Source organism: Anoplophora glabripennis, unplaced genomic scaffold (genome assembly GCF_000390285.2).
Source record: "Anoplophora glabripennis isolate ALB-LARVAE unplaced genomic scaffold, Agla_2.0 scaffold584, whole genome shotgun sequence".
NCBI lineage: Eukaryota > Metazoa > Arthropoda > Insecta > Coleoptera > Cerambycidae > Anoplophora > Anoplophora glabripennis.
The window spans coordinates 101,098-127,252 of NW_019416664.1; the positions used below are offsets into that span (position 1 = coordinate 101,098).

General features: G+C 30.4%; 1 protein-coding gene across 1 annotated transcript in view; it reads left to right on the plus strand.

Annotated features, from left to right (window-relative positions):
• The window catches only part of LOC108912679 (kinesin-like protein Klp10A), a 92,973-nt gene extending 70,420 nt beyond the window's left edge, over positions 1-22,553 (plus strand). Inside the window, exons 3-9 of the mRNA XM_018717996.1 lie at positions 2,985-3,137; positions 7,302-7,456; positions 9,804-10,070; positions 10,126-10,685; positions 13,265-13,584; positions 15,594-15,768; positions 22,357-22,553. Coding sequence (XP_018573512.1) covers positions 2,985-3,137; positions 7,302-7,456; positions 9,804-10,070; positions 10,126-10,685; positions 13,265-13,584; positions 15,594-15,768; positions 22,357-22,493 — 1,767 coding nt within the window. The 3' untranslated portion in view covers positions 22,494-22,553. The remainder of the gene's footprint in view (positions 1-2,984; positions 3,138-7,301; positions 7,457-9,803; positions 10,071-10,125; positions 10,686-13,264; positions 13,585-15,593; positions 15,769-22,356) is intronic.
• Positions 22,554-26,155: the final 3,602 nt, after the last annotated feature.

Sequence of the window (26,155 nt, forward strand, 5' to 3'; positions counted from 1 at the left end):
CTTCTTGTACTTCGGGTGGCAACTGACGAGGACAATTGGCCTTTACATTATGTTTTCTAAAGGAATCTCGTAATCTTCTGTTAATCGAAGCGATAGTGAGGTGTTCGACGATTCCGGAATCTTTCACTGTACCATATTGCAGCAGCTCGATAGTTTATCCTGCGCCCTCCTAATATTAAATGCACGTCGGCAAGCTCATTGAATGAATATTCCATGTTTAATAAAACTATATTAATAAAAAACTTCTTCCTAAATAAACTAATGGATCGAATTTAAAAAACTAGCAAAATCAATTAATATTTGAATAAAAGTAGAATCAATACGCTGTCACTTAGAATAAATGACAATAATGACATTACCTGATAGCCACAGCAATCAACATTTTGTTTTCATCGCCTATTGAACTTAAAGCTTTAAATCCGTGACACTACTACGCATACAAAAATATACAGACCTGAAAACAATGCCATTTTTCTCAAGAATGGTTTTCTGTAGGTGATTTTCTCAAGAGACAACTTTTTTAAAAATAAAACTTCCTTTCCAATGTTGCTACCCGTTTAAAAAAAATACGATCACTGTAAAAGTTTTGACCACTAAAAGGAGGAGGTAGCCGGAATAAAGCACCACCCAGTATGTCGATTTAACTAAAGGTTTAGGAATAATACGCCATAATAATTAAAATAAATGTGCCAAATTTTAACGCGATGTTATTAATTAAATTAGTTTTATTTTTGACAACTTTGAAGGCCTGTAACTCAAACACCAAAAATTTTGTATTAAACTTTTTTTTCGTAGATCGTATTTATTTATCGTCGTGAATAGCCAGTCAAACGTTGTCGGTGAAATTTACGGACACCCTGTATATCTGTTCAAAATAATGCCAAAATTTTAATTTTTTTCAGTTTCGAAAAACGTCAAAGGAAAAAGTTGTTTATTTTTAATTTTTATACTTATGTTTTCGACTTTTAGTAAAAAAAAAAATTAAGAGGACAATTTTCATTTAAAGGAATATAAACAAATCTATAGAATTATTTATATTTAACACTTAAATGAGGCTAAATGTAGTTTTAGATATTTTTTTATGGTGAACTAAAATGTTATAAAAACCGACCAGCATGATGCAAAGTTTATCAGGTTTCAATAAATCGATTAAAAAATCAATTGAAAAAATATGTCTAAAGCGATATTTACGCGCAAAAACTTATTTTACACGACAGTAGTAAACATGAAAAATTCTATAGAGGCTTGTTTAATGTTAAGTTAAAAATTTTACTAGATAACTAAAAATAAACAACTTTTCTTTTTTAAAATTTGATCACTGAAAATGTGTAGTCATTTAATGGCACTTCGTAAGCAGTTGCTAAATCAAATCAAAATCCAATTTTTCCAAATAGATCCAAATAGATTATAAAAAAAATTCCTTTGATGTTTATTTCATTGGTATATGGTGTATATACCTGTACATATTTATATAATACAACTTATAAATACAATTTTTTCCGTTGTTGTCTAGCCTACTTTGTTTTTCTGGAATTACATATATTTGTTCATACATTTCTAACTTCTATTATTTTCATAAAATAATATGTAGTTTAAATTTGTATTAACTTGATAATTTTGGTTTTGTGTGACACTTTATTGTACTAGAAAAAATGAGTATTGTGATTGGATATATCTTATCAGTCACTTATATACTAAATTCAGATATATCCTATTATCGAATAAATGTGATCTGAAATAAAAATACTTCTCAAATATGATCCAATCGCAGTAATGATCCATCATTGAAATATTATGGAATGTTTTTGACGGTAGAAATGTATATTTTAAGGGTGAAGGGGTGAAGTCTGGTTAGTAAAGTCAATATTTTATGCAATGACAGTAAAAGTCAGTTTTTTTTATTTTCAATATTTTAAACTTTTTTGTTATGAATAGATATTATTATGGATTGGATATTATGATTAATGGATATTATATATTATGGATTATTATGAGGGAACAAAAAAAATGTTACTATAAAAAATTTAGAGGGTGATATACATATACATGTCCGGAATTATATAGGTAACTTTAATAATGATAGTAAATGTCCCAAATATGTAAGTTGCATAAATTATATTTCTGTTAATTTTAAAATTTCTTTACTATTTCGTTTATCCTAGTTGTGCTTTGTTTAATTTTTTCAAATGGGACACTATATGTTATTGCATTTTTTTAAATTCTCTTCAAATTTAAGGTCTATTTTTATAAAATTTTATATTTAATTTCTATTTTACAGTGGTGTATCAATTTTTTTTTTAATAAAGGTCAGCGCCAATGGCGTTTTTTTTCTACGACACTGAAACTGAATAATTGAAAATACTTTTATAAAATACGTCTTTACCATCAAAGATGTGGATTTGGAAAATATTAGAGAAAAAGTATTTTTTTCAAGAACTTTTAACAGCATAATTCAAAAAATAAACATAATACACAGAACAGAATTTTATGAAGATATAATAGATATAATTTATTTGATATGTTTAAATCTTAAAAATATTAAACCTTAGGCAAAAAAATATTTGGTGTAAGAATACAACAAAATGTATATGAATTTGCCATATCATCAATCTCTTTTTGAATTAATCGTACTCCTCAATTAATTATACTTTAGAGATTTAGATCTATAGCATAGCAATTTCTGATAACTACATAAAGACGATTACATTATAGAAACATTTTAAATCTTCAAATTTTACATTGCGTAAAAAATTTATTAACACGTAACTGATCTAATATTTCTTTACTTTTGATTATATTCAGAACTTACAGCAGTTAAATGTATATTTTTATTTTCTCTAGGAAAATTTTTAATTCTGCAAGGAGGAACAAAGTTTATGTTATGTTATGTTATGTTATGAGTTATAAGCCATTTTATTTGCCATGCATATGAAATATGCAGATAATAGTTTGGATATATTAATACATATTTTTTTTTGCTCCAGAATCCAACCAGGCAATCAATAGCAAATATGGTTGCACGATCAGCTCATCAATCTCGAATTACACAGACCTCTAATAATGGTCATGTTATACCAACTAATGAGTCAATAGTGAAAGAAAGTAGTATACCAACTAGTAAAACGAACACAGTACAGGTAAGTATATCAAAGCAAAAACTGATTTCTCTTTATCTATAAATCCAACAAATTGATTTTTTTTTAATATATCACAATTACAAAGATGGGACACAAGTTTTCTATGTAACCTAAAAAAAACTAGATTTTTTTTTAATTTTAATTCTAATCTGTTACCTATCACTGATTTAGCGGGAAAATTGAAAGATATGAAAACATAATTGAATTGAAAGTTAAAAAAGGAGGGCATCAGTAAAAGCAAACATATACAGGAAAAAAAAAACATTCATGTAGTTGTGGGCAAAAATAATCTTATTAAAAAATTGGGTGCTCTGCTTTTATATAACGTATCACCAGAGATCAAGCATATTTATTTAATTGAAAGTAAAACAAAATTATTAGATATTATAAAATCATAACCAACTTGTTCTCTATTGCCTCTAAAACAATTGCATTCAATAAGTTTATGTTTCTTCACAGACAGTGACACCAAATTTTTGAGTAGTGTATTTATTTGTAGTCATAGCCATCTCTACATCATGCCTTTATATTTGGAAAAAGAGGAATGGCTATAACTTTCTGACTTTCTGGAATAAATGTGACAACATATATATTTATAGGAAGCATAAGAACATCCTGTTTTTAATTAGAACTAGATCATGGCCAACTATTGTTTTCATTGTACAGTTTTGTTGAAAATTTTATTTTTTTAAACTTCATGTCTATAGATAATTTAGGAAATAATATCAGTTGCTTTTGTAATTTTAATACCCAATATTTTACAGTGTCCTCCATAAATTAACTGCAATAGAAATTTTTTGTTTTCTGCCTTATTTTTCAGAAATATAGTAATTTTCCCTCAAAAAACTTTTAAATTTCCTGTTGACACTAATTTAAAAAATCAAAACCATAAAATGGAATTGATTAACTAATAAATGCAAAAGGCATTTCACGCAAATTTTTGTATTTTTGATTCATAACTTAAACACACTGTACTGTGTATCCATATTCCGAAAACAAAACCTCAGAAAATCTCTATGGGTCATACAACACTAATTTTTTTTTTATAAGAAACCATTCCTCTTTAACATTATAATAGGGAGTTTATATACCTGCTCTATTTATGACAGATATTTGAAATTTTGTTCACCAAGTACATTTGTGCACAACAGATCTAATTTTGATGCACTAATAAATATTTGTTTCTCTTGTTGCTCCTGTATGCATAAAGTGTTAGTAGCTGTCATAATGTGATCACACAAAGTATCCAGGGTTTCGATCCCCGTCTGATGGACATTGTTTAGATACTTTCACAAAAATATTAGATTGAGTTCACCTTATATAATTTAACACACCATGCACCTAAGTGGAAATGAAGAGGCTTTCCATTGTACAAAATCCACATTATTTTTTATTTGGTAAAATAATTGGACCAATTAAACAATCCTTGATAAATTCTGCTCAAAGGTGTAAAGAAAAACAGTGCTGACTGGTCAGTGTTGTCTTACTGCTTGTGAGATTTTCCTTCCTCAGACGTGTGTTGTGATTGTCACGCACGCCGGTTCTATTCGTAAATACAGCTTTGTCTGTCGCCAGCCATTGCACTAATTAATGATATTACAGGGTAACGAAATATGTTACTGAAAATTTGAAGTATGGAGTTTAAGCAGCATTTTGCACCACAAATTAAAGTTTTAGATATTTCGAAAATTGTGTTGACGTCATGAAATATTTTTTTCCACGAAAATACCTGTATTTTTCCATATTTAAATAGAACATATTTTTCCGATAAACTTTTATTTAAAAATTTTTCTCCATCTATTTTCATTAAAAAGTTATGACCAGAAGTATAAATAATAATTACAAATGATTTGTAATAATTATTTTAGAATTTACTGCTTCGTTAATAGTAGGAGGCCTTTGAAAGCTTTCATACAAGGCTTGCTAGGACACTGTTAATGATGCAAGTTGCCAGAAGTCCTTGAAATAGTAATATCAAATACTAAACATGGCTTTAATTAATCGCAAAGAAAACAGAAACAATAAAAGTAGAACAAAAAACAAGAAGTATTTTACATATATAACCAAAATTATTGTAATATATTTCTATATGTCCACCCCCTGCAACTAAACATAAATCTAACCGATGCCTAACTTCTTTTATAATTGCGTTCCTCGGCATATTAGGAGTAAGCTCTTCACAGGCATTTTGAATTTTTTCTTTTACATGTTCTATATTACGTGACATACTTTTATAGACTTTATGCTTAAGGAAACCTCATAAAAAAAGTCCAAAGAAGTCATGTCGCTAGATTTTCTAGGCCATTTTATGGGTCCATTTATTCCAATCCATTGTCCCTCGAAAACAGTATTTAAATAATCCTGCACAATAAACGCTTTATGGGGTGGGGCTCCATCGTGCTGAAACCACAAACTCCTTCTCAACTGCAAAGGTATGTTTTCGAGAAGTGCTGGGAGTTCTTCTTGCAAGAAACGCAAGTATTCTATACTATTCAACTTCATAAAAGTATGGTTCTATCAAATGACATCTATTGACACCACACCACACCACACACATCCACACCAAAATGTCCTTGATTTTGTATAGGATGAACAAAGTATGGTTTCTCAATGGGCCAATAATGTTCATTTTTTTATTTGGTAAACCATTACTTACAAAACGGCTTTTATCCGTACAAAGAATATGATGAAATATTCATCGATCAGAAACAGCAGCTACCATGATTCATTTAAGAAAACTCAATCTTTTTTCTAGATGAATTTCAGATAAATATTTCAAGTTATGTGTTTTAAAATCGTGGTAACCATTAGCTTTTAATATCTGGCGAATCGAAGATGTTTTCAAATTTAACTCGTGACTAGCTTGCCTTATTAAGTTTTGCGGGTGGTTCTCAAAATATTAACCACTTGTGCAGTAGTATACTTATCTTAAACCCTTTTTCTTATTGATTTTCCCTTTCGATTCAAAAATGCATTTTCATTTTGTCATAGGTTGTCATTGTTCTAGCCTGACAAATATTTTGTAGTCAGAGACATGACAGTCAGAAATCTTTCCCTATACAACTGAACAGCTCTTCTAGAATTTTTCTGTGCTTCTCCATAACATATCAACTTTTTTTGCTGTGATAGCATTGTTACAAATAATCGAAAAAACACTGAAAACTGCTAACAACTCTGTCTGTAAACACTTTCCAGAGAATGTTCCATAAAGTTATTATTATACCTAATGTAACTTTGACGTCCTAGTTATTGTTTTTACTTTTGATCATAATTTTTTAATAAAAATAGATTTTTTTTAAATAAAAGTTTATCGAAAAAGTATGTTTCTTTTTAAATATGGAAAATAAAGGTATATTTCTGGAAAAAAAAAAGATTTCGTGACGTCAATACAATTTTCGAAATATCTAAATCTTTCATTTTTGGTGCAAAATGCACTTTAATCCATGCCGCTTGAACTCCATACTTCAAATTTTTCGTAACATTTTTCGTTACCCTGCAACGTCGAGTATACTGTATACTGTAGCAAAAAATTATTGAAAATTAAATACTGAATTAGCAAGCACATTTAATATTAATTTTTAAATTTATACTGTAAGTTAAATTTTTCTTTCTAGTTTTTAGCTAGCATAGTTGTGTAGTTAACTGGAAGTTTTCTAAATAAAAATATGTGTTTCAACAAAATTAACACACAACTAAAAGTGGGCCCCAGTTTCAAAGTTGATTTTCTCGTGAACGACTGATCTGATTTTCCCACACAAGCACAAGGGCCTGCACGCACCCACACACAGACGAACACACACTCACAGACAGGCGCGGACACACACACAACACACTCGCACATAGGCAGGCAAACCACACACAGTCTTGTTTAATAAATGATTATTTGTTTTTATTTTGTAGCTTAAATATTATTATAACTTATTCAATAAAGGATTTTCATAAATTGCCATTCTATTTTAAAATAGTTTCAGAACTAATTGAATACTCCCACTGCTTCCAAACTTTTTGACTTAGTGTATAGTACGAAGCGATAAGTTTTTTCCCCAAAATCTGGAATATTCTGTAGGGTTAGTAGTTCGCTAGAAAATCTATTGCGAAATTGAGTTCCATTTTTAATGATTTTGATTAGAAATATATAATTTTTATGGTTTTTATTTAATTTAGAATACTCGACGGAGTAATGTGGTAAAAGAAGTAGAGAAACTGAAAAAAAACCGAGAAGAACGACGGCAACGACAAGCTGAAGAAAAGGCGGAAAAAGAAGCTTTTTTACAAATGGCCCCGGGAAATCCACATTGGGAATTGTTAAACATGATATTGTAAGTAAACAGAACATTTTAATGGACGTTTTTTACAAATGTCAATTTTGTTCTAAATTAACAGTGTGTATGTAACATATTTTTTACGTTTTTTTATCACTGTAATATATTGTATTCCATCATTAGTCAATATTTTCAATTTAATTTTTTTGTAATTTTTTTGTATTTAATTTTCTTCATTTTGTTACCATAAAATTTACTTTTAAGTGGTACTTGGGGGTATGACAAGTCAAATAAAAAACTGGAATATTTTTCGCAATGTAAAAATAAAAATCTATTAAAAATCCAGAAATTATTGTTACAATAAAATAACAATATGTAGATTTTAATAATCAATATCATTAATTATTTAGAGGCAGTTTAACCATACTCTAAATGTAGAATATGAAAGAAATCTACAAGGAAAAGTGTTTATTTGAGTTGGCAAGATATGGTGGGGAAGATGTGTGTAAAATTTGATTTATAAAAACACAAACGAAATGTGAAAGTATCACTGATGTTTAACCAACACAACTGTCTAATCTTTTTAGAAATTCTATTATATTTTTTTAAGCAAAAAACATCTACAACAGCTGTTTTGAATTTTCTGAAGGTGATACTGAGTGATTTTGTCTAAACAAGAAAAATATACAATATTGCAGTAATTTAAAATAGACAACACAAGTGATTGAACCATTTTTTTTTTCTTAATTTAAAATTTAATATACTTACATTTTGGTAAAGCAACCTCAAAGCAATATAACATTTATTTACCAAAATAGAGACTTGTTCTCGAAATCGAAGTTTAGAATCTAGGAGGAGCGCTAGATTTTTTACTACATCTAATAAAGAATTTAAGGGCTGATTATTAATATGCAATTTTAATTCTCTCTGCATTTTTACTTTCATGTGTTCTGGTGTGAAGAAAATAACATTACATTTACTAGAATTAAGTTTTAAATTATTACGTTCAGAAAAATGCAAAATAGATTCAAGATCGGAGTTAATATTATTGTTAGCTATAATAAGGTCACTATTGAAGGAAAAAGACAACTGTGTGACGTAAGAGTAATCTACCGACTTAAAAATGTCAGCCGTGTAAATGAGAAACAGGAGGACCCAGAACTGAGCCTTGAGGAACCCCCGAAGAAACAATCCCAGCCTGTGAGGATTTATCATTTAGCATAACTATTTGCTGACGGTATGTCTTAAAGAAATTCAGAGATGTTGTATCAAGTCCATAATAAAATAATTTTTCACAATGTTATGGTAGTAAATATTCAAATCTTTTATATTCCTTTTTTGAGTTGACTCGGCGGACGCAGAACTCGATTTTGGAATTTACATTCTCATGATTATTATGTTTTAAGTAACTTTTTTATAAAAATAGGGCAATGAGAATCCTAAGCAACATGTGAAAAACCAAACAATAGAAGCACATTCGAAGCTCAATCACATGCAGAACAATAGTCATAACCTACAAATAATGCATAACCTTTTTATACGAATTAATATTTAATGACGGCTTAGACTGATACATGTTTTTATTTTGCTTCAAGGGTCACGCATCAGTAACAGTTAAAGATGAGTTTTCTAGTAAGACGTGTTGCTTCTGCTTTCTCAGAAAAGTTGCCAATTCAACAGGTTCGTGTTTAACTATAAACCCAGATATTCTTGGGATAATAGATCCAAGTTCATTGATTTCATATTTTGGTAATCTCTTCGTTACTGGAACACCCAACTGCCATACTACCACTGCACAAATTTTTTATTTTTGAGACATAAAAGCTTGTTTTGATACTCCATATTCCAGATATTTCCAACTGTTACAGTTATAGCCAACTCATTTTGCTTATTTATATAGTTTTTCTCTTGTATTTTTTTTATAGTCTGTATTTTCAATATAATCAAACCTTGCTGCTTGGTATCAAAATAAAGAGAATCGAAGTCTTCATTACTACATACAAAATACAGAGAATGGAATATGTTCCATTCGGAAAAGTAGAAAAAAAATTAATAAGAATATCGGTATTTAGAAGATAATTTTGGGTACTCTATATTAAATGTTTATATTTGTTTTATATAGTACAGTTAGTTGTTAGTGACCAAAATGTCTTTTAAAAGCTCACTTGGCAACACAGCATTTAAGTCCAAAATAAATACAGGGTTTAGGGGATCATCGAAATTCATTAATTTAAAAAAATAAGCTTACAGATATTTTTGCAACATGCAACTGTATACATGTTTTCAGTTCTAGAGTGTGCCTCATTTATCAATTAATTCTTTTTTTTCTGTGAACGACATTTATTCGAAATAGACGACTAATGAATAAGGTTAATTTCTAGTAATTGTTTTTATTTTCCTATAGGGAATATCGACGTGGTTTAGATATTAAACCACTATCGGAGAACGACGCCATTGAAGATCATTTAATAACAGTTTGTGTTCGAAAGAGGCCTTTAAACAAAAAGGAAGCAGCTAGGAAAGAAGTAGATGTAATTACGATTCCAAGTAAGAACCAATTAATTGTTCACGAACCAAAAAATAAAGTGGACCTAACAAAATATCTGGAGAATCAACTCTTTAGGTTCGATTATGCTTTTGATGAAACATGCTCAAACGAAATGGTGTATAGGTAATCCTTTTCTAGTACATATTCTATAGTTTTAATTACCATTACTTCATTCTAGGTACACCGCACAACCATTAATAAAAACAATATTCGAGGGAGGTTTTGCAACTTGTTTTGCATACGGCCAAACAGGATCAGGCAAAACACATACTATGGGTGGCGACTTTAATGGCAAAACTCAAGATTGCCAAAAGGGTATTTATGCAATGGCAGCAGGTGATGTATTTAGACTGGCAAATTCACCAAAATATCGACCTCTGAACCTTGTTGTCTCTTCGAGTTTCTTTGAAATATATTCTGGGAAGGTGTTTGACTTACTCAACAACAAAGCAAAACTGAGAATATTAGAAGACGGTAAACAACAAGTACAGGTAGTAGGTCTTACTGAAAAAGTCGTTAGCAACACAGACGAAGTATTAAAACTAATTCAAAAAGGAAATCAAGCACGCACATCTGGACAGACATTTGCCAACTCCAATTCCTCTCGTTCACACGCAGTTTTTCAAATTTACCTACGATCGAACAACAATATGTCTAAAATATATGGTAAATTTTCACTAATCGATTTGGCTGGGAATGAAAGAGGAGCAGACACTTCATCAGCAAACCGACAGACAAGTAAGTTATATTTATGTTTTAACTGTAACAAATTTGATATTACAGCTTACTCAAATTTAATATTTTATTTTTATAACTTACTTCTCAGATAATAATTAGTAATTAGATATTTTCCCATTATAATTCATAATACGATCACAATAATGAACATGACATTAATTATTCAAAGTAAAAAACACACAACCAAAAAGCAATAAATTTCTTTTTATTAAACAGAACTTAAAAAATCAAATATATGTTTGAGCAAAACTGAACAAATACCGCACCAAAAATTTGAATTAGCTTTTTAATATTTTTTGTCGATATTTCACATTTACATTATCTAATGAAACTAGTCTATCATTTCACTCATATGATCTGCTAGTATACTAACTTTCTTCATGATTTTTCAACCTAGTTGAAGAATATTAACATAAATATAAAATACCCAAAATGTATTTCTGTTCTTTTTTCAAAATTACTTTTATTTAATTTATTGGCCACTTAGCCTGCATTAGAAAAATGGTTGGATCAGGGAAAGTGTTAGGCTGTGCCACATGATCGGTCAACTGTTTAGCCAATTGGTCAGATTTTGAATTACGATTTTGATGGTTGGGTCTCAACCGTTTATTTAAGTCTTAACATTAAAACCAAATGTTTTGTAACTGACATATGGAGCAAATTTGACAGTATATTTAAATTTAAACTTTTTTCGAAAATGCAGGGCAATTGACTTTGAAGATTAGTAAAGATTAGAAAGAAAAGTTTAAATATGATTTACTTACATGCATAAGTAGCATAGGTACTACTATAATGCACTTTTGTGAATACAAATGTTTCTTTGGGTTTAGAGCGATTGCATTTATGAAAGTATAATACAATTTGATATATGTAGTAATCTACTGTGATACGATGTTATTGCAGCCAAAAATATACTGAAATTATTAAAATATTAAATGTTAAATGATATTAAAAATGCATAAGATTGTTATATGCGCTATGATACACAGTATTAATATTTCATTGTTTATATTATGCTGCTGTATTTTTTACTTCTTGTATTTACTTTACAAATAATTTCAAAAAACATGCTTCATTTGAAAATTTCCAATTTTATTTTATTATTCCAAATTGAATTATACAAATAAACAAGCTGAATGTAATTCATTTCTAATGACAAGTATCAAAATATTTGTTAAAATTTCCCGCCACCTATCCTCATCCATACTTTATTGTGCTGTTGCCGTTACTCCTTCGAGTTTATTATTTAGCGAACGACAAATTTTTAATGTTTAATAATTTATTTCTCTGTGAAATGTGCGGTAACCTACTTTTTTCTTTCATCTATTAATTAATGATTCAGGTAAATGTATATTTTTTTTGTCTTACCATTTGCATTTTTTCACCCGCAGTTCGATTGTAAGGGTATTTCCCATAGGTACCTATGTTAAATAGTCAAATTTTTGGCATTAATTAAAAACAAAAACAAATCGATAAATAATTCGAGAATAATTCACAGAATTTGATTCCGCATTGCAAAAATTATATATCTCAATAATACGAAATTGGAAATAAATAACCCCTTGAGTGTTTTTTTTTGCCACAAAAGGTTATTTATTTAAAATTTCTTTTTCTTTTTAGTATGTGTAAAAATACTAAATAAAGAACAATTGCTGATTTGTTGTAATTATTGGCGTGTTAAATAAAATAATCTTTGGCTACCTTATATAAGTGCATACTGCATATACAGGGTGTCCCCGAATATAAAAAACAAAAAATAAATTGTTGAAATAGGACCTTCTGGAATTCAGTTTGTGAAACAAATGTACTGATTCTCTATAAACAGATTCTTCCAATTCATTTGAATTCACTTCAACTACAGTAATATCTTTCTAAATAGTATCTATGAGTGCTTCTCTTATTATAATTTTTTTGTTTACAGAGGAGTTTAAATTGTTCTTGATAATAAATCCATGGGCACACTTACTTAGTTTTTTAATCTCAGAAATTTATATTTTTTAACTGCAAGAAAATTTTCTCACAATGAAAATCTTTTCTAAATATTCTACTAACCAAGGTTTACAGAATTTTACAAATTTAAAATCATAGAACATTATATTTCATGATCAATTCCTGAAGTCTCTATTTACTCTTTTACAGCAGCTGTTTTATCAATCAATGGACACCCTGTATATAATAGTTATCTGTATCTTGACAGCAACATTGTTATTTTAAACAGAATGTCGCGTTTTATTAATTCTACTTTTTTGAATCAATGGTGTTATTAATTCATTATATCAAAAGTGAGCAATTTTCAATAAATTTCTGATTTAAAGAGGTTCTATTTACCATTTTTGCATTACAGGTACACACCTGTTATGGAAAAGAAAACAAATCATGTTATGTTAAAATATCAGAAAAATATTTTTTGCAACAGACATGTACAGAAGTATTACACAAAAATATTCACGTGTTAAACAGGCATTACCTAAAATTCGTTACTATTCCTCTATAATTAAAATATAACATTGTATTGTACTTTATCTCTGAAATTATTGAATCTATTGATTGAGAAATATAATCAATAACTTAATTTGCAGGAATGGAAGGTGCTGAAATAAACAAATCTCTTCTGGCTTTGAAAGAATGCATCCGAGCATTAGGTCGCAAAGGAGCTCACTTGCCATTTAGGGTTAGTAAATTAACACAAGTTCTTCGTGATTCCTTCGTAGGATCAAATTCTCGAACATGTATGATTGCTATGATATCACCCGGAGTGAATTCATGTGAACACAGCTTGAACACACTGAGATACGCCGATCGTGTCAAAGAACTGGGAGGTGGCGATCTCCAAACTAATACTGGATCTGAAAATGAACAAGATGATGATGGAGATTTACTCCAGCTGAGGTCATTAAATGTAAGTTTGATAAGTAAATTATTTCAATATTGAAGGCTTATAATTTACATTAAAATAAATTAGCATTTTTTTCTTAACTACATTAAAAATGGTTATAAACATTGTAGATATTTGGGTTAAAGTAACATACCGAGTTACCTACTCTATGGCTTCTTCATGATAAGTGATAGTGACATTATTGAATATAAGTAAAATTTATTTTTTTTTCGCTTTTATTTTAACGGAATGTATTTGAACTATATTTTTACCAACTGTAGAGACAAATACACTATCAATTTTATCATTTCGATATGAAAAATTTGAGTGTACCAACTTGTCAACATAAAACAGTAGAATTGTCTATGTAATTGTATTGAAGTTCCTGACTCTCTAGCTAAATACGGAATTTGCTTAAAAAAAGACTGTGAACATGTGCTGGAAAGGAGAAGGAATATATTCATGATATATCACAGTGAGTGTTTGATGTTGCCACCTCCTTAGTCAATGAGCTCGTTGAATTAAAATTACGCTTGTTTACAAAAATTTCCTGCTGTAGCATACATTCTTTCTACGGCCACAGTATTTTGTCAAAGCTCTCCATGTATCACTAAGATATGCACCAATTTTTTATTACTGCAATTATGCACCGCTCAATTACTACAATTTTACTCACATTGTCCTAATACCAAAACATAAGAGATGTACAAAGATAACGGTTAGGAAACAACTTTAATGCAAGTAGTAAACGTTCTTTCCAAACAAAAAATAGTCTACAGTTATGTTTTTCTTTTGTGTGTGTTATTTACACTTTTTTATTAAGATTATGTCATTTAGAAAACTACAAGGCAAATTTTAACAGGTATTTTGATAAATTTCAGTAACTTGAGAAACATGTTGGCATTTATACATAAGGAAAAAGTTTCTAGATCGAAGGAATTGTTTAGCAATTAATTAATAAAAAATAGTAAAGTTTGTTCTATTTGGATTCAACGTGAATTTATTATTTTTAAATTCAATTGAATTTTATAAAAAAAAATATTTAACGAGTGCTGTTAGTACTTTTATCGAATTGAATATCTTCATAATGAACAGTATTTTATTTGTATTATTATTTATATAAAAAATAACAAACATGAAATTGCAGTGACAATAGTCCCCACTATAGATATTTGGTGAAAAACATATTCTGTGTAAAGTTACCATAATTCACGTAGCTGTAAATAGTTAAGTCATTAAGTTCTCCACTCCCTGCCCTTCCCTCCCATCCTTTTACTCATTCAAGAGTGATATTAAGTATGCAGGTTATGATTTATTATGATATTTTTTCTCAAGTCCTGTAGAATATTGTATTTTGTGCCTATGGGAAGAAATTTGCTTTCAAAATAGAAATTTTTCATATCTATCAATTTGAAACACAACAGAAATTATCCAAAACCTTTGTCCACTCTATATGGTATGTGTATATGAAAGCTATTATTTCTCTACAAAAATAACATCAATTTTCTTGATCTAATATAAATATTTATTATATTTACATTTACCCCACTAGATACATGATTGTAATAAAAAGTAAATTAACTTTTATGTACATAATTTGTTCACAAATAACTAAATATAAGTTTGTGAAAAGAAAAACTTACACATACATACTTTATAATGCCAAAGCAAAAAATAAAATTTGTTGCTTATTTTACTCATATTCAATAATACAATACTGCTAACACTAATGCAAAACAAGCTCTAAAGGTGACTGGGGTTGCCCAGTATATATCTGTAAATAAAGCTCATATTAATAGTAAATAATATTTAACCACATTGAGAGAAGTAGTCTTTCCCAACACAGAATTCAATTCAGTGAGTTTTTTTTATGAAATAAAGTTCGATTTATAGGTCGAGCATAAATTGTAGTTAACATTGGGGGTTGTAGTTAACCATGCATTTGGGGCATAATTTGATATAATCTAGTCTTGTTTGATGATGCATGATTTTCCAAAAATTTCCATTATCTGAGATGGCAGTGTATTTTGTAGGAAAATGATATGACACCCGAAATGTTAAATTTCCACCAAGTAATATCTGAATTGCAAGTTGCAGAAGATAACATGCTCGATAACCATAAACAAACCATAGAAGACTTATATTCAGCCTATCAAAAAGCAGTTGAACTGTTAAGGATGACTGATGATGTTACTTATGATCAAGAAGGTATGAAACCATAGTACCGTTGTTAAATGTTGATGACTTGATATAATTTCCCAAATTATCGATTATATCAATTTCACATAAAAAAGACTTTTGTGAAGTAATTAGTTTATATGTCAATTGAGGGTGAATGTTTATTTGGAAAATTATTGTGTTATATTTTTATATGGGTTACTTACAGTAGAACTTCAAATAACCAAACTAATTGGGGCAAGGTAAATCAATAATCACAAAGAAATAGTTGATTTATTAAGGGGTAACACCACTGTAAAATTCTAAAATAAAACATTTTTGCAATTTTTTTCAAGTGGAAGGAAAAGTAAGAGGATAATAAATAATATTCAAAAACCATGTCTTTAAATGTTAAAAATAATATATATTCATAAATAGTACAAAATAGTTGCAGTCAATCTCGCAAGGCATGTTGAATTTAAGGTGCTCTGCTGACACAAATTTAAATATGGAAAAAACAAAGAATTTTGTATCGTGCCGTTTTAAAAAATCGTGTTTCGAGAAAAATCCCTTTAAAGTCTTTCGTTTAAAAATGCTTCTAATGAACACAAACCGTCTAACAACATCTGTTAGTAGTATTAGAGAAGTTAGAAATCAAAAGGTAAGTCTAGTGACTTATCTTTTGATTTCTAACTTATACATACATACTTTATTTGCCTAATGCCTGTACCCTTCCGACAGGTATCTATGGGCCCAGGTAGTCATTTCGGAGCGTTCCGAAGGACTTGTGATAGAGTTCAGAATTTCACAGAAAAAAAATTTGTACAAATATCAAACTTTTTCCCCTTATTTTAGAAGGTTCAGTCAATAAAAAAAATGAATCTGAAAATAATCTGGTTTTGACCCCTTAAAGTTGACACACATTTTACAAAATTTGAGTAACTTCTATTGACTCGCGTCATTAAAAATCCATTAAATGTAGTGCAATGTTTATCTAGTTTCAATGACTTATTTAAAACTCACATATCATATTTATGTTGTTGTAGAAACTAGACTACTGATACAATCCAATGTATACATATGGAGACAAGTTTAGGGGTTTAGATATTTTATTTTTTGGAAAATTTTCATTTGTCTTAAAGATTATGAAATTTGAAAAGTTTTATGTTAAGGTATAACTTCAAAGTATTTTGAAAAATGTATGTGCAACTCTTTTTAAGATCGGAGTGGAAATTGACCATGTTTTAATTTTTTATTTCACAAATGTTTTTTTGACAAAATTTCTCTCTAAAAAAATTATATGAGATCCACTATAATTTTCGGCAACCGGCACTATTGTTTAAATGAATTTTTTTCCTTAATTTGGGCAACCATTTTAGAAACTGCGCTGAAGAATTATATTAGTTCATCTGAATCATGACAAAGTGTTTGAATAAATTAATTAATAGTACTAGTGATAGTAGAGTGCCCGGAAGCGTTAAATATGCTTAAAAATTACAGGCTGAATTATGTATAAAATTGAAGCTTATATCTTACTGGATCGGAATCCGAAGGTAATAAAAAAATAACTTGGGCAGAAGGGCAGTAAAATCAAGAAACGAGTTATCACCATGGGCGGATAATACAGCACATTGGCTATAATTCCCTATAAAAATTAACTTACATTTTGTACAGCATACATTTATTATCAATTTTTGAAAGTTGTTCTTAACGTTGAGTCTTATGGCAGAATAAATTTTTAAACTTAACATCTTAAAATTCAACATTTTTTTAGTTCCCACGCCGTTTACCGGAAAATGAAGGCCCTAATCGAAAAATTTTACTCTTGCAAAAAGTTTATGTCACCATTTTGAAAGACAACAGTGTTTAATTCAAAATTTTTGCTTCAATAATAAACAAGATATGGATAAAAATAGGTCATTTTTCGATCGGCCGGCGGACGGCTGGCTGCTTCACGTCCCCACTTCGACACAGTCGCACCTGTCTCACAAAATATGATTTTTTTAATAATTAGATTTAAAAATATCAATTTTTTTATATTCACAAATCGGTAATATTTGGTATTTTGTCCATTCCACGTTTTATATCACAACATATTTTGTGAAGCAGGGATGGTTCGGAGTAGTGGCGGCGCGTGAACATTGATTGAATGTGTTCTGCTTAGGGTTGTTATATTTGCTGAATTGAATTAGAAAATTTTTAAAACTTTCAAGGTCACGCGTTTTCCTGGCACTTCTGAATTTCAAGGAACAATCCATTTATACAAAAATACAGATTTTCACAAGAACGATTTTTGAAATATCTGTTCACAAATTACCTACTGACAGTATAAATAAATTGGAATAAATTAAATATATTTTATTAAATTATTGAATATTGTTTATCAACAAAAAAATCGTTTGTGAAATTTACCAACGATTCAACGAATTTTAATTTTCCTCGCCGTATTATGATTTTTTCTTTTCTTCTTCTTCTTCTTCTTTTTTTATATATATGTACATTATATTATATTCCGGGAGTTATACGTGCAAATCCGAAATCCGGGACCATACAGCTAATTCCCGGTACAGTCACAGAAAATCAAGGTCATACCCATTTGGCTAGATGTCCTTTTATATGTTGCCAAGATCTGCACTAAAATTTGTGAGTCCACGAAACACATCAGGGTTGTCCGAATTTTCTGTCTCGTGTCCGCGAAGTGCTAATTCGAAAGCTCCACAAAATTTTATGCAATCTACGATTTTAGACAATACATAACGATTTTTCGTTACCTGTTCATTGTGTTTCCATATATTATACCAATATGTAGAATCTAACTTGACTTTCTATGTTTATTTTACCTAATGACTTACATTACTTAAGTCTTTCACACTGTATATCCATGCTTTATCCCCACCGAAAAGTAAGCACGGAAAACAAAACGGTGTATTTTTTAAATCACACCCCCACACCCACTGCTTTTGTGTATACATTATTGTTAAATTGTCTTTTATAACTGTTACTTCGGCTTGTTCCACTACCTTCAATATTTAATTGTGGTGTTGGCCCACCTAATTCTTTTATTTTTAGTTTATCCTCATAACGCAGAGAACCAAATAAAGTTTTTTTTTTTTTAAACGAAACGTTATTCATTTTAATAACTATAATATCCGTAGACGCCTAAATGAAAATATTCACACGTGCCGCTCGCAGAAATAAACCACCACGTACGAAATATTACTGCATTTATTACTGCAGCAGTGGCTGTCGTTGTTGCAGCCACATAACTCCATATATTCGTGTACTGGGTCGCATGCCTGATTAGCCAATCAATACAAAGGACGCATCTAATCGTTCGCTGTGCACACATTTTGTATACGAGGTTGCATATATTAAGGAGCATAGCTCGCATCGTAATAAATAATATAAGCTCCTACATTTATTTTAGCACGAGTACATTTGGATTCTTTAAATATTTTGTTGATATTTAATAATTAAATACATAAAATTTTATGTGTTCTGCAGCTCTTATGGTAAAACCGCCACTGGTTCAGAGCCACGAGTTAATATTGGAGAATAACTAGGAGAAGATGCAGCATTTATTATACAGGGTGTCCCATTTTAATGTCCCACCCCAAATATCTCGAAACCCGAGCAGTACGAGGAAAAATGTTTTATACAAAAGTTATAGGGTTCGAAGGGGGACATACGGTGGTGACCTTGAAAATGACCTTGAAGTCGATTTTCAAGGTCAAACGAGGGTCAACTTCGATTTTTCAAATGAAAACCCCTATTTTTTATTGCAGGATCGTATTTTACGGAAAAAAATACAAACTTTTTGCAGGGATCTTTTTTTCGAAAATGCATTTTTTTCCGAGTTTTCACGAATTTCGTTCGTCATGTTGTTTGAAGTGTCAGATGGATCCTGGCTGGGATTCATGTGTTACCCTCGGCATTAGCGTTACCCGATGTGCACCACGTGGAGGTTGCCGATAGGATTCAGCACATCAATGCGATGACCCTTACGAAGAAAAACGTATTTGTATGTTCAAGTAGATGAAGATACGTTTTTCTTCGTAAAAGTCATCGATTGGTCCTGAAAAGGGCCGATTGTGTCAGTGGCTGGAGGTTTTGTGTCATTCTTACATCAAATGCTCGATTAAATGTTCACCCCGGTCAATGCACATTTGCACACGCTGCCGAAAGTTGACTTGAACGTTTCGAAGGGTTTGGATGGGAATTCCTCGAAACGCAGCCCTAATCCTCTCTTTCATGTTGTCCCGTGTTGTCGGAGCTTCAACGAAAACTTTCTCTTTCACTAGTCCCCAGAGGAAAAAGTCAAGGGGAGTAAGATCCGGGGATCTTGCTGGCCATTCATGGACTAGACTGCCTATCCCGATCCATCGACGGGGAAATGTGCGGTTCAAATAAAGTTTCACCGGTCGTGCACGGTGTGCCGGAGCTCCATCATGCTGGAACCACATTATTTGCCTCAAAGCAAGTGGCAGATCTTCCAACAACGGTGGCACACGATCAGGCAGCGAGTAATGCATGAATCCCAGCCAGGATCCATCTGACACTTCAAACAACATGACGAACGAAATTCGTGAAAAACTCGGAAAAAATGCATTTTCGAAAAAAAGTTTCCCGCAAAAAGTTTGTATTTTTTTCCGTAGAATACGATCCTGCTATAAAAAATAGGGGTTTTCATTTGAAAAATCGAAGTTGACCCTCGTTTGACCTTGAAAATCGACTTCAAGGTCATTTTCAAGGTCACCATCGTATGTCCCCCTTCGAACCCTATAACTTTTGTCTAAAACATTTTTCCTCATTCTGCTCGGGTTTCGAGATATTTGGGGTGGGACATTAAAATGGGACACCCTGTATAACTGTGAAGCTTTTTGGACTTTTTAACTGGTGGTATTATTAGCGATGAAACATTTGCTTATCCTGATTTTAAGATTTTTATTTTACATCCGAAATTCTGTGTAAGTATTGCTATAAGCGTTATTTTCGAGTTCTTTGTACCTGTTGAAAATAGCTGTACTAGTAAAACCTTTTCCTTTTCCAATACTAACTTCAACAAATTTTATTATGTTTTGTAAAGGTGTATTCAGCTTGACGAAATTTTTTTTTGGTACTTTCTGTAGTACTTTGTTCTACAATAGTGTGGTTTACCAAATGTGTTCCCAATTTTTTTGATTCTGTCATTAAGCAGTTCACGTGATATTTTTCCTCCATTGCTATTAAATCATTGGAGTCTATTGTTTCTAAAACTCCTGAAGAGATCGATGCAATGTTTTTTATTTTAGTTTCTATATTTTTAGACATAACTTGGGATAATCTCTTCCCAGGAGACCACTTCTGGCAAAATAAACATTTATTTATGTCAAATCCACCCTTACAAAGCGATTTACCTAGAAGTGGTGGAGGTTCAATACCAGCTACTCTGTACTCTTTCAGTCTTTCCACTCTTTTCCTTAAACTTTCAATATTTTGTTTGCTCATATAGGCACCATCAGTAATCACTTTTTATATGTCCTCATCTACATTCCGAATCTTAGTCGAATTCATAAAAGTAAAGAAAGTTTTATCCGTTGATTTGATTATAATACCTCCAATTTTTTTACATATTATACATTTTTGGTGTTTTTGCATTTTGAATTTTACAAGTGAGCCGATTTCGCTCTCAGAATTAGTGCTATCAGTTGTAGAACTTTCCATTTCGTGCACTGCTAAATTCTGATAAAAAATCTATAATTGGAATGTGGAATTCCCTACAATTAACTAAAGTAAAATTTCTCATCTAGATTATCCTTGTTAACAACACTGGACACCAACCACTATGTGTTTAAGTTTTTTAAAAGGTAAAACATTAAGTTTAACCCGATTGTAACCAGTGTTAGGTACTGAACTCGCCCACAAAACTATATTTATGAAAATATAAACACATAAGAAAGCCACTATAAATAGGCACACACTTAAAATTCCAGTAAGATAAGAAATATCAAAATAAAAAGTAATGGGGACGCAAAGCAGCCAGCCGTCCGTCGGCCAGACAAAAAATGACTTATTTTGTATTTTTATCCATATCTTGTTTATTATTGAAGCAAAAAAGTTTAAATTAAACAGTTGTCTTTCAAATTGATGAATGAAATTTGTTTTGCAAGAGTAAAATTTTTCAATTAAGGTCTTCGTTTTCCGGTAAATGACGTTGGATTGGAACTAAAAAAATGTTGAATTTGAAATTTCTTCTGCCATAAGACAACGTTAAGAGCAACTTTCAAAAATTGATAAAAAATATATGCTGTACAAAATATAAGTTTAATTTTTTTAGAGAATTATAGCCAGTTGGCTGGATTATCCGCCCGTGGTGATAACTCGTTTTTTGATTTTACTGCCCTTCTTCCCGCTTTATTTTTTTATTACCTTCGAATTCTGATTCAGTAAGATATAAGCTTCAATGTTATATATAATTCAGCTTGTAACCCCGCGACACCCACAGAAGTGAAAATAAATTGAAGCTGGCACTCTACTATGATTAAAAGTACTTATGTCTTTTAATTGTATTATTAATTATATTCGACAAACAGAAAATGTAATTTATACTTACTATTTAAAACTGTATTTTGCAAAGTTTATAGTATTGTTCTATTTCAGTATATTGTAAAAACTGGGAAGAATTAATTAACGATTCTCTGACGGTGCTTGGCCATGCTCGAGAAATTGTGGAAGATTATAAGGCAAAACTGACAGCTGAAGAGCAACTCAGTCGTAAAACTACAAAACGAAAATAAATTAATGAAAAGTCTAGTATACAATTTTTTAAATAAACCTTTATAGAAACTTGTATACTATTTATTTGCTTAAGTTATTTATTATTTTTTATAAATATAATTAATAATTTATTATTAGGCCTCTAAAACCAAATGCGCTTCTAAAATTACTAACTAGTATTGACATTCCCTTGATATGTATTCTTTTCATTCTTTATCGAAAAGAACATTTTATACTCATTATTAAGAAACATTATTATTGCATTTTGATTGAACAATGTGTGTTGTTTGTTAAAATATCTTTTTTGATTTTCAGGCAGTTATTTGTCAAACAGTTTCTTTTTAATTCTATTAAGTCTTATATAAAGTGAAAATAACAAATTCAGTTAAGAAAAAAATGTAATTGGTCATAATAATTAATTTTTAAGTATAGTTATCAGGTTTTCTCGATATTTTTTTAATCTTGTCAAGTAAAGTTGAATATAATTATAAATTTTAACAGCAATTTTGAAGTGGGTATAGGGATATTCGATAATTAAATTTAATAATTCTAAATTTATAAAAGAATCAAAATTTTTTCGTAATTAATTTATACTTTTATAAATTAATCGATTATGAATTCTACAAGTGTGTTTTAAAAAATAGTTGTTTCTGTAGTTGGCTATTTTTATTTATCATTATTAATCCAATATTAGGCTGTGCAATTCTTTTACTACAATGAAGGCTTTAAATTTTTATATTACATTGTGATTGAACAACTGTCTTACGTTGAATCCCAGAGTATAAATCAGACCTTAAAGACTAAGTAAAAGTTCTGTTTTGAAGTTACTGTATATTTTTTAAGAAAAATCAAAACTTGAAAACTAAATGTGAGAGATGTAATATAGTATCATGCTTTCAGTAATTTTTTTATTTCAGTATAAAGTACCGTGCATTCTATTGATTAATTGAGGCCTTTTTAATATTGTTTGTGACATGTATATTGTTATTACCAAACTGTTTTTTACTACACGTTCCTGTTTACTTATTAAATTGCTATTTTTATTTAATTTGTATTTCTTTTATTTAAAAAATCTTTTATGTTACTAGTATTAATACTGCATTCTTAAATGAAACCAGTTTGAAGTTTGTAGTAAAAATTAAATATATTTGCCTTAAACTTGTGACATGTTTATATAACAAGCTTGATTGAACGTTCATTATAATTACTGAAATAAAAGTACTACTATCATGTTTGTCCTCTTATTCGCAATCAGTCCTACTCCCATTTTAACGATTCCAGGCTAATTAATTCAATCAGTTTTTGGTAGTTTTGCACTTCAAATTAAGTGATATTTATGCAAGAAAAGTTTACACAAAAATGTATGGATACTATGAATTATATTTTCCAGTGGTGGCTCGTGACATTGAGAACAGGTGAAGCATATTCATTGATTGACTAAAAAAAAAAAGTCCGCAGGCAGTCAAACGGCTTTACATGAATCTGGAAATTTTTAGTTGCATTTGCAATATTTCTGAAAAACTGACGTTCGTGAAAAGAATTTTCATTTAGAATTTATAAAAAATAGAAATATTAGTTCGGCTTGTGGACTTCTGCGAACATTAACGCACACCGTACATGTATGTTCCAAAGAAGCTTTGTGATTATGACAGCCTCGATTGACTCCCAAAATTGTTAAATCCCCCCTTATTCCACACACCTGACTACACCCACAATTAAACACGGTATACAGAAAAGTTTTTTTAAATAAACACTCCAACCACTTATATTCTGAAATTTCCGAATGTACTTCCCCTTTTTTCCATATATAGAGAATAAGGCACAGGTCTCGCAATTTAAAAAATCCTTTTTGTCCTCAATTTTCCATCTGAAAAATGGCATTTCCAATAAAATACATGCTGGAATAGGAAACATTTCTACAGTTATTCTACAAAACAAATATTTAATCGTGCACTGGGCGACTGTTTAAAGGCAGGCGATGAGCGATGACGATGCTGCGCTGCTTCAATATCCGCGTCACTCGTTCCCCCCGCCGTAATTTTCTCCCATATTGGCCGCCTCATTGCCATAACAACCGCCGTAAACAACGCTTCAAAGAGAAGCAGAATTCAGACTGTTTCGATTTGTCACTTGCGTGTACTAAACGTTCTACGGTACGAGGTTAATGTTCGCGCTCAACGAAGGCAATGTTTTTTTTGAAGGCGTTTACTGCGCAACTATTCTGTTTATTTCTGCATATTAAACAAACAAACACAATACGTTTTCAATATAGAATTATATCTAAATTATAAAATTAAAAATAATTTTAAATTACACAACCAAACGGAAATTTTAGGTGGAGCGGTGCATCACCTGACGAAGTGCCACTGATATTATCCAACAGAATTTTATTTTACTACACAGTAATTGAATTTTAGTGCTGCAGTTTCAGTAAAAAATGTCTGCTTGTATAGTGTATTTCACTTCAGATGTGAAAGGTAAAATATGTTGCATTCATAATGCTGATAAAAATTCTGGATAAAATAACTGAATTGGTTGCTAAAATGTCGGGTAGCATGTAAAATTTTTTTTCAAAAAATCCACAGAAGAAACTGGTTACTAAAGCCGAACTGGTGGGAGTCTTTCACAATGTTGTACATGAATTAAATTAGCTTATTGTCAAATGAAACTTATGCAAAATATTTATGCAGATAGTAAAATATCCTCCAAAATTTCATGCAGGGTGTATTTTCGCAACAGCTCATAGAAGATTTGAACGACGGCTGGTAATTCTGTTACTTACCCCTATGCTGTTCAATATTTTCATCCTCGATGAAAGATAGTATGTAGAAAGTTACTGGAGTTTTATGAAGATCCAAAAGAAGGATCCATAGATATCTTCCAAAGTATCAAATACGTTACCGAGGGCAACGGTTTAAAAATGGACCAAATATCTGCATATAGTGCCGACAATGCCTCTATAAATTATGGGAGACATAACTCAATGAAAGCATTGAGCCGCGACATTGAAAGCATTGTAGTTAAAATTTACAATGGGTTTAGTTCTTCAGCAAGCAGGACCGAAAATTTAAAAGAATGTTTTGAATTTGCGCAAATAGAATATAAAGAGCTACTGCGCCACATACCCACTAGATAGCTGTCGCTTCTTCCAGCAATTTATCGCCTGCTATATATTGAAAGAACCAGAACATTGTGAAAAAATACTCTGATTATATTTCTCGCGTCATTAACAATACAAATCTTGATTAGATGATGGCGACAACAAAGTAGAAGGCCTCTCAGAATGCTATTTGTATTTCATACATAATATTATGCCTGTGTTTCAGACAGCAGTACTTAAATTTGAAAGCCACCCTTGTTCAATATTAGAGATTGATAGAGTAATGAAAAAATTAATGTCCGGTATGGAAGCTAGACATAGAGATCAATTTTGCAGAAGCAAGTCCGTAGTATTATAAAAACTTTAAGTGAAGATGAGCGGGTTTTATTTACCTCGGAAGTTAATGTTTTTTAAAAAAGCAATTAAATATTTGAGTGATCGATATGACTAATAAACAATCACTTTACTTGCCAAATTGTCGCTTAAATCGATGGGCTGATTTTGTACAATTTTTAAATAAACCGGAAGCGTCAAAACTGTTGACAGCAGTCAAATCTAATGCTAAATATAAATGGCAACAGT